General features: G+C 43.5%; 1 protein-coding gene across 1 annotated transcript in view; it reads left to right on the plus strand.

Moving 5' to 3' along the window:
• LOC132524544 (solute carrier family 23 member 1-like) overlaps positions 1 to 9,886 on the plus strand; it is a 44,803-nt gene extending 34,917 nt beyond the window's left edge. The window contains exons 9-12 of the mRNA XM_060156612.1: positions 6,131 to 6,295; positions 6,698 to 6,806; positions 8,200 to 8,295; positions 9,573 to 9,886. Coding sequence (XP_060012595.1) covers positions 6,131 to 6,295; positions 6,698 to 6,806; positions 8,200 to 8,295; positions 9,573 to 9,829 — 627 coding nt within the window. The 3' untranslated portion in view covers positions 9,830 to 9,886. The remainder of the gene's footprint in view (positions 1 to 6,130; positions 6,296 to 6,697; positions 6,807 to 8,199; positions 8,296 to 9,572) is intronic.
• The last annotated feature ends 708 nt before the right edge of the window (positions 9,887 to 10,594 follow it).

Raw genomic sequence — 10,594 nt, forward strand, 5'->3', positions numbered from 1 at the left:
TCTGACTTACTTCACTCTGTATGACAGACTCTAGGTCCATCCACCTCAGCCACTATGGAGACTAGTATGGAGGTTCCTTAAAAAACTACAAATAGAACTACCATACGATCCAGCAATCCCACTACTGGGCATATACCCTGAGAAAACCATAATTCAAAGAGAGTCATGTACCAAAATGTTCATTGCAGCTCTATTTACAATAGCCAGGACATGGAAGCAACCTAAATGTCCATCATCGGATGAATGGATAAAGATGTGGCACATATATACAATGGAATATTACTCAGCCATAAAAAGAAACGAAATTGAGCTATTTGTAATGAGGTGGATAGACCTAGAGTCTGTCACATAGAGTATCTTTTAAGGACTGGGAGTAGAAACAAATGCATGAGAAGAGGTCCAAGAACTACCTAAACACATTCATTGATAATAGACTTATGATGGGATATTCAGACATTTGCAGCACAACTCCAACTTTTGAGGATGAGGCTGAATGCTTCCAGGTCAGAGGTCATTTTTGTCTCACTGGTAGCTGTCACTCAAACCCTAGATACAACCCTTGACTAGCACAACAATCCTTACTGTCCAGCGTGTGACAGCTGTGTGTGCCTGGTACTGGGATGGGATGTGGACCAGAGCCCATAATCTTCACAGCATAGTGGGGTTTTTTTTAACCTTTGTAGAAACTTTTTATTTCCAGATCTAATAGCTGCTCTAAGCGGGTGAAACATACTTCTTTAGCATTCCCAAACTCCTAGCTGCTCGAGAAACCCTATGCAAACCAGGTGATAGCAATTAGTAGTGACTCTAGCACAACTGATCCTTGATTTTGGACCAGTTAATGCTGTATAATACCATGGGGAGGAGCCTTGTCTCTGTTTTGTATCTTAATGAACCTCCAGTAGATGAAGGAGGAATCATAGTTTACACATAATCCATGATAATTGCTTGTTGAGAAAATCTAATTTGTCCTAATTGAGAAAATATATCAATTAATAATAATGCAGTGACTTATAGAGGGAACTTTTAAAAAAACTTATTTTATTGAAGTATAGTTGATTTACAATGTTGTGCTAGTTTCTGCTATACAGCAAAGTGATTCAGTTTTATATAACATTATTTTTCATATTCTTTTCCATTATGGTTTACCACAGGATGTTGAATATAGTTCCCTGTGTTATACAGCAGGACCTTGTTGTTTATCCATTCTATATGTAATCGTTTGCATCTGCTAATCCCAAACTCCCAAGCCATCCCTCCCCCACACCTGCTCCCCCTTGGCAACCACAAGTCTGTTCTCTATGTCTGTGAGTCTGTTTCTCTTTGGTAGATAAGTTCATTTGTGTCCTATTTTAGATTCCACATGTAAGTGATATCACAGGGTATTTGTCTTTCTCTGTCTGACTTACTTCACTTAGTATGGTAACCTCTAGGTCCATCCATGTTGTTGCAAATAACACTACCCTTTTTAATGGCTGAGTAATATTCCATTGTATACACACACCACATCTTTATCCATTCATCTGTTAATGGACATTTAGGTTGTTTCCATGTCTTGGCTATTGTGAATAGTGCTGCTGTGAACATAAGGGTGCATGTATCTTTTCAAATTAGAGTTTTGTCCAGATATATGCCTAGGAGTGGGATCGCTGGATTGTATGTCAACTCTATTTTCAGTTTTTTGAGAAACCTCCATATTGTTTTCCATAGTAGCTGCACCAATTTACATTCCCACCAACAGTGTAGGAGGGTTCCTAGAGGGAACTTTTTGAAATGTAAATCATATCATGTCACTACCCTGCTTGACACAACTCTACTGAGTCTCCTTTGTCTTTGGATTTATTATTTTTAATTGTAGTAAAATACATGTAACATATATTTAGCCTCTTAACCATTTCTAAATGTATAGTTCAGTAGAGTTAAGTACATCCAAATTGTTGTGCAACCAATCTTCAGAACTCTTTTCTCTTGCAAAACTGAAATCTGTACCAATTGAACAACAACTCCATATTCCCCCCTCTCCCAGCCCCTAGCAACCACCATTCTACTTTCTGTCTCTATGAATTTGACTGCTCTAGGTACCTTATATAAGTGGACTCATACAGTATTTGTCTTTTTGTGGGTGGCTTATTTCACTTAATGTCCAAGTTTTATCCATGTTGTGCAGGTGTCAGAATTTATTTCCTTTTTAAGGCTGAATAATATTCCATTGCATGTATATACTACGTTTTGTTTATGCTTTGTCTTTGGAATTTATCGTAACTCCTTTCCATGGCCCTTAAAGTACTTCATGACAGAGTCCCTTCCTTGCTTTCCATCCCATCTCCTGTCTCTCACCCTGCATCACTGTGCCCCAGGCACATCAATTCCCTCCCCTAGGTTTATTGAGATACACTTGGCATATAACATTGTGTAAATTTAGGTGTACAATGTGTTTATTTGATACACTTATATATTGCAATATGATTACCACCATTAGCTAACACCTCTATCACATTACATGATTACCATTTCTTTTTTGTGGTGAGAACATTTAAGATCTACTATCTTAGTAACTTTGAAGTATACATTTTTGTTAACTATAATCACCATGCTGTGCATTAGGTCCCCAGAACTTATTCATCTTCTAACTGAAAGTTTGTACTCTTTGATGAACATCTCCCCATTTCCCCTGGTAACCACCATTCTACTCTTTACTTCTACAAGTTTAGCTTTTTTAGAGTCCACATGTATATGATATTATACAGTATTTGTTTTTCTCTGTTTGACTTACTTCACTTAACGTAATGCCCGCAAGGTCCATCCGTGTTGTCACAAATGGCAAGATTTCATTCTTTTTTATGGCTTAATAATATTTCATTGTACATACCACATCTTCTTTATCCATTCATCTGTTGACAGACACTTAGATTGTTTCCATACCTTGGCTATTGTAAATAATGGTGCAATGAACATGGTGGGGGGGTGCACATATTTTTTTGTTAGTGTTTTCATTTTCTTTGGATAATCCCAGAAGTGGAATTGCTGGATCATATGGTAGTTCTATTTTTAACTTTTTGAGGAATCTCCGTACCATTTTTCATAGTGGCTGCACCAATTTACATTCCCACCAGCAGTGCACAGGATTCCCATTTCTCCACATCCTTGTCAGCACTTGTTACCTTGTGTCTTTTTGATGATAGCCGTTCTAACAGGTGTGAGGTGATATCTCATTGTGGTTTTGATTTGCATTTCTCTGATGATTAGTGATGTTGAGCATCTTTTCATGTACCTGTTGACATTTGTATGTCTTCTTTGGAAAAAAAAGTCTATTCAGTTCCTATGACCATTTTAAAATTGTTTGTTGTTGTTGTTGTTATTGAATTATATGAGTTCTTTATATATTTTAGATATGAAACCCTTATCCAACTATACAGTTTGCAAATATTTTCTCCCATTTAATAGGTTGCTTTTTCATTTTGTTGATTGTTTCTTCTGCTGTACAAAAGCTTTTTAGTTTAATGTAGTCCCACTTTTGGATTTTCACTTTTTTTAAAAAAAGATTTATATTTATTTATTTTTGGCTGAGCTGTGTCTTAGTTGCAGCATGAGGAATCTTTGTTGCAGCATGCGGACTTCTTAGTTGTGGCATGCCTGCGGGATCTAGTTCCCTGACCAGGGATCGAACCCAGGCCCCCTGTACTGGGAACACAGAGTCTTACCCACTGGATCACCAGGGAAGTTCCTGATTTTCACTTTTTTTGCTTGTGCTTTTGGTGTCATATCCTAAAAAATCATTGCCAAGACCAATGTCAAGAAGCTTCCCTGTGTTTTCTTCTAGGAGTTTTGCAGTTTCCAGTTTTACATTTAAGTATTTAATCCATTTTTAGTTAAATTTTGTGAGCGGTGTTAAGATAGTGGTTCAATTTCAGTTTTCTGCATGTGGTTATCCAGTTTTCCCAACACTATTTATTGAAGATACTATCCTTTCCCCATTGAGTTTTCATGGCTCCCTTGTCAAGTATTAGTTGACCATATATGCATGGGTTTATCTGTGGGCTCTCAGTTCTGTTCCATTGGTCTATGTGTCTATTTTTATGCCAGTACCATAGTGTTTTGATTACTATAGTTTTGCAGTATAGTTTGAAATCAGGACGTGTGATGCCTCCAGCTTTTTTTCTATTTTTCTTTTTCAGGATTGCTTTGGCTATTTGATGTCTTTTGTGGTTACATAAGCATTTTAGGGTTTTTTTTTCTACTTTTGTGAAAAATGCCATTGGAAATTTGATAGGGATTGCATTGAATCTGTAGATGGTTTTGGGTAGTATGGACATTTTAACAATATTAATTCTTCCAGTCATGACATGGGATACCTTTCCATTTATTTGTGTCTTCTTCAGTTTATTTCATCAGTCTTATATTTTTCACCTCCTTGGTTAGATTCATTCTTAAGTACTTCATTGTCTTTGATGCTATTGTGAATGGGATTGTTTTATTTCTTTTTCAGATGTTTTATTGTTAGTGTAGAAAAATGCAGCTGATTTCTGTATGTTGATTTTGTATCCTGCAACTTTACTGAATTCATTGATTAGTTGTAACAATTTCTTGGTAGAGTCTTTAGGATTTTCTATATATAAGATCATATCATCTGCAAATAAAGATAATTTTACTTCTCCCTTTCTGATTTGGATACTTTTTTTTTTTTTTTTTTTTGCAGTATGTGGGCCTCTCACTGTTGTGGCCTCTCCCGTTGCGGAGCACAGGCTCCGGACGCGCAGGCTCAACGGCCATGGCTCACAGGCCCAGCCGCTCCATGGTATGTGGGATCTTCCCGGACTGGGGCACGAACCTGTGTCCCCTGCATCGGCAGGCGGACTCTCAACCACTGCGCCACCAGGGAAGCCCTGGATACCTTTTATTTCTTTATCTAACCTGATTGCTATGGCTATGACTTCCAGTAATATGTTGAATAGGAGTGGTGAGAGTTGTCACCCTTGTCTTGTTTTCTGATCTTAGAAGAAAAGCTTCCAACCTTTCAGCATTGAGTATGATGTTAGTTGTGGGCTTTTTGTATATGGCCTTTATTGTGTTGAGGTGCATTCCTTCTATATTTAATTTGTTGAAAGTTTTTTTATCCTGAAAGGATGTTGGATTTTGTCCAATGCTTTTTCTGTGTGTATTGAGATGACCATATGTTTTTATCTTTCATTCTATTAATGTGGTGTATCACATTTATTGATTTGCACATGTTGAGACATCGTTGCATCCCAGGGATAAGTCCCAGGTGATCACGGTGTATGATCCTTTTAATGTACTGTTAAATTTGGTTTGCTAACATTTTGTTGATAGTTTTTGCATCTATATTCATCAGGGATATTGGTCTGTACAGTTGACCCTTGAACAATGTGGGGAGTGGGGTGGGGTTAGGGGCACCAACCCTCCTTTCAGTCGAAAATCCGTGTATAACTTATAGTTGGACCTCTGTACGCGTGGTCCCTCCATATCCATGGTTCCATCACATCTGTGGTTCCACATTCACAGATTCAACCTATCATAGATTGTTTAGTACTACAGTATTTACTGTTGAAAAAAATCTGCATATAAGTGAACCCACACAGTACTTTCTTTTCTTTTCTGTCCTTATCTGGCTTTGGTATCAAGGTAATGCTGTCCTCCTTAAATGAGACTGTGAAGTAAGTATTATTAATCCCACCTGTTAAATTTGGAGGCTGACATTTTGAGAGGTTAGATAACTTGCGTGAAGCCGAACAGCTAGTTAGAGGCAGAGTTGGGATTGGCTCTCAAACCCCATTCTTAAGCATTGGGCCACTCCCTCCCAAGAGAGACTTCTTGCCTCACTGTAAAGTCTGCCTAGAGAAGGAGCATTGGAGTCAGGAGTTGAAGACATGTATGAGAGCAGCAGAGAGGAGAGGTGAGGGCAGAGGCTGGGACCCAAGGTCACACCTTCATGCTTTCGCCAGCACCATGTGGGAGTAGAGGGGGGCCATTTCTGGGTCAGTCGATGCTGCTCCTGTGGGTCCCCTGGAGCCATTGTTTGTGATGCCCCAGGAGCAGGGCAGAGGCCTCCAGGGTGTGTGACCCAGCTGGTGCTGAGCTCCTCGTCTCTCCCCCATCTCCCTGAGTGCTACAGGTAGGGAGCAGGATGGTGATTGTTGCGGCGGGCTGCGTGCTGCTCCTGATGGGCATATTTGGGAAGATCGGGGCTGCGTTTGCCACCATCCCAACCCCTGTGATCGGAGGCATGTTCCTGGTGATGTTTGGGGTCATCACTGCCGTGGGGATTTCCAATCTTCAGGTGAGGCAAGGCACCCTTAGGAAAGCAGCAGCATTGCATCTCCTGAAAGGAGCCCATGGGGATGGAGATGAATGGAACAGGGTGGGGACAAGGGAGGAGGGGAAGGGAGTCCTCAGTCCCAGAAACCGCACTGGCCCCAAATGGGAGAAAGAAATAACCAGAAGCATCCGAATTTCTGAAAAACAAAATTGCATCAGTTTGAATTGGATTATCCAGACCACTCAGCTCCCAGGGTCAAGTGGGAGTCGGGACTTGTCTGAGAACCTGTGCCCTCTGAGCCCAGCCTCCCCCTCCAGTCTCAAGTGGCGGGGGGGGGGGCCGGCTGGATGGGCGGGTGTTTGACTGATGTGCAATACAGGTACTGATCGTTGCGGCTCTGCCGTGGGGGCCTCTCTCCTACAGTACGTGGACATGAACTCGTCCAGAAACATCTTTGTCTTTGGCTTCTCCATCTACTGTGGGCTTGCTGTTCCCAACTGGGTGAACAAGAACCCGGAGAGGCTCCACACAGGTGATTCTCCATCCTCTAGACTGTGACCACTCCAGGGGCAGATCTGGTGGGGTTCCTGGTCCCTGGGAATTCCTGTCACTTTTTTAAAAAATTAACTATAGTCACCATGCTGTACATTACATCACCGTGACTTGTTTATTTCCAGTTCTATTGAGATATAATTGACATACATCACTGTATGAGTCCCAGGTATACAGCATAAAGGTTTGACATACATATATTGTGAAACGACTACCATAATAAGTCTAGTTAACACCCATCTCCTCATATAGACACAATAAAAAGAAATGGGGAAAAAAATTTTCTCCTTGTGATGAGGACTCTTAGGATCTACTCTCTTACCAACTTTTCTATATATCATACAGCAGTGTTAACCATAGTCGTCATGTTGTACATTCCATCCCTCGTACTTATTTATCTTATAACCAGAAGTGTGTCCCTTTTGATCACCTTCCTCCAATTCCTCCTCCTCACACCCCCTGCTTCTGGTAACCACAAATCTGATCTCTTTTTCTATGAGTGTTTTTTTTTAACAGTCTATATATAATAAGTGAGATCATACAGTATTTGTCTTTCTCTATCTGATTCATGCCACAGCATAATGCTCTCAAGTTCCATCCATGTTGTTGCAAATAGCCAGATTTTATGGCTGAATAATACCCATTGTAAATATATACCTCATTTTTTTTAGTCATTCATCCATTGATGAACACTTAGGTTGTTTCCATATCTCGGCTCTTGTAAATAACGCTGCAGTGAAGGTGGCTGTGCATATATCTTTTTGAGTTAGTGTTTTCATTTTCTTTGGATAAATAACCAGGAGTGGAATTACTGGGTCATATGGTAGTTCTATTTTTAATTTTTTGAGGAACCTCCGTACTGTTTTCCATAGTGGTTGCACTAATTTACATTCCTGCCAACAGTGCCCAAGGGTCCTTTTCTCCACACCCTTGCCAAGACTTCCTAGTTCTTGTCTTTTTGGTAAAAGCTGAACAGGTGTGAGATGATATCTCACTGTGATTTTGATTTGCATTTCCCTGATGATTAGTGATGTTGAACACCTTTCATGTACCTATTGGCCATCTGTATATCTTCTTTGGAAAAATCTCTATTCAGATCCTCTGCCCTTTTTTTTTTTTTTTTTTTTTTTTTTTTTGTCGTACACGGGCCTCTCACTGTTGTGGCCTCTTCTGTTGTGGAGCACAGGCTCCAGGCGCGCACGCTCAGCGGCCATGGCTCACAGGCCCAGCCGCTCCGCGGCATGTGGGATCCTCCCAGACCGGGTCACGAACCCTCGTCCCCTACATCGGCAGGCAGACTCTCAACCACTGCGCCACCAGGGAAGACCCCTCTGCCCATTTTTTAATCCCTGTCACTTCTCTCTTCACTCTAGGGATTCTGCAGTTGGACCAGGTCATCCAGGTGCTGCTGACCACGGGCATGTTTGTTGGTGGATTTCTGGGCTTTCTACTGGACAACACCATCCCTGGTAGGGCTCACCTTTGCTCTGTAAGCTGGCAGTTTGGGTAGATGGTCAGCATTTGGGTCACCCACATTGCTTCTCTAGCCCCAGTTCTCATGTAAGACTGGCCACAGCATACCCTGAGTGGGCCCTGCATCTGGGTGGGGTGTATGGGCCTGTACTAGCTTTCTAGGGCTGCCATCGCAAAATGCCACAGACTAGGAGGCTTAAACAACCGAAATGTATTTCCTCACAGTTCCAGAGGCTAGAAGTCCAAGAACAAGGTGTTGGCAGGATTGGTTTCTCCTGGGGCCTTTCTCCTTGACTTTCAGATGGATGGCCTTTCCTTCCTGTGTGTGCATCTCTGGTGTCTCTCTGTGTGTCCTAATCTCCTCTTCTTATAAAGACACCAGTCAGATTAAATTAGAGCCCACCCTAAAGACCTCATCTTTATGTCTTTAACTAAATCACCACTTTAAAGATTCTATCTCCAAATACAGTCACATTCTGAGGTTTGTGGGGTTAGGGCTTCAACATGATTTTTTTTGGGGGGGGACACAATTCAGCCCATAAAAGGACCCTAAGGTGAGAAATACACCAGAAGCAAAAAGCAAAAGACATAGCCCCAGCTCTCTTAGAGCCTGCCGTCTAGTTGACGAGGGAGAGAATGCATGTGTTCATTTATTCATATTCCAATAAAAACCACAGCAAGTACACTGTGTTCCAGGTGCTCTGTATTGAGGATACAAAGGGCTGCAAGACATGCCCCCCTGCCTTCTAGAAACTCACAGGCTAGTAGGGGAGAGAGACACGACAACAGACCATTACAGTACAGGGAAGTAAGTGTGATGATGAGCAAATGAAGCCCATGAGCGCAGAGGTGAAGAGTGCAGAGCTGCCCTCACTGGTGGCTTTCAGTGCTCCCTTCTTGATCCTCCCATGGCCCCTTGAAAGGACCTCTGTGATAGCTCCTGCTTCGTGGTATTCCATTTCCCACATTTCTTCTCTCCACCAAATGTAAAATGCATCTGCATTCCAGAAACACTGAAATATAGAAAGGTCCGCTCTGGAAGATGAGGAAAGAACAGTGGTTCGTAGAAGGTCGTACCCCGGAGCTCAGGGAACACCTGATGATGAGCTGAGTTGAGCTGAGCTGATTCTTGGGATGGGCTTGGAGGGGGAGGAGGGGCTGCTGGCAGGTGCAGGGCACTGAGACGAGGCCTCGTGAGTGCCTGCAGGGAGGGCCAGAGGCTTCCGCCCCCTCCCTCAGGGCCCAGGCTTGACTGCTTGCTGGCTCCCTTTAGGAAGCCTGGAGGAGAGAGGCCTCCTGGCGTGGAATCAAATCCAGAAGTCTGAGGAGACTACGAAGATCTCGGAGGTCTACAGCCTCCCCTGGGGGATCGGCACCAGGTTCTGCGCATCCTCCTGCACCCGGTGCCTCCCCTTCTGGCCCAAGCTGGAACGTGGTGGGAGAGGTGAGGTGGGGGTGAGCCAGCTGACGCTCTGCTCCCGGGACCCCTCAGAAGAGCGACCCAAGGGCGCCACAGACACCAGGATGTAAGAACGCTCCTTCTGCACGTCCCAGAGGCTTCACTATCCCCCCACCCAATGTGCTGAGCTCCCCACTCACGTATGGAGGGGACCCTGCCCTCTCGAGTACCTCTGCACCCCGCACGTGGTGGCAGCCAAATAAGTATTAGATTAAGACCATGACAAGCATGCTTTGACCCAGTCACTTAGTCACCGAGGTCTGGCCTCAAGCTGCTTCCTTCCACCATGCTCCAGCCCTCCCATCTCCAGTGTAAACCAGTCCTCTTGGCAGTATTTTGATGCATTGGGAGGAAGAGGCTTTGGGTGGGGCAGGCGACGGAGATGGGGCTGTTTGCTGAAAGGTGACGGGAACAGTTCTCTTCCTCCCCAAAGAGGCTGGAGGCCCTGCCAGCCCCCCCAGGCCCTTCTCTTCCAGACGCTTCTTCTTCCAGGCCTCTCCCCTTCAGGTCCCTCCCCGCCAGGCCCCTGCCATTTGTGAACACTGAAGGGCCAGCAAAGCTACAATCCCTGCACAGCCCTAGCGCCAGTCCTTGGGGTCAGACTGTGTATCACAGGCCGGTATAGTGAGGCTGTGGGCCCTGGCGCTGTGGAGTCAGGACCAGGTTTGGGTCCTAAGACTTAACCTGCATGTCAGGTTCTCACAGGGACATGAAACAGTCAAAGCATTTGAGAGGCCTTCAGTGGAGCAGAGCCACTGTTGTTATGATATATAAACTGTAAAGAGCCAGGCAAACCTGTTCTCTCTGCATCCTCAGTGGATTAGTCAGGATTCTCT

Source organism: Lagenorhynchus albirostris, chromosome 8, assembly GCF_949774975.1.
Source record: "Lagenorhynchus albirostris chromosome 8, mLagAlb1.1, whole genome shotgun sequence".
In the NCBI taxonomy this organism is placed as follows: domain Eukaryota; kingdom Metazoa; phylum Chordata; class Mammalia; order Artiodactyla; family Delphinidae; genus Lagenorhynchus; species Lagenorhynchus albirostris.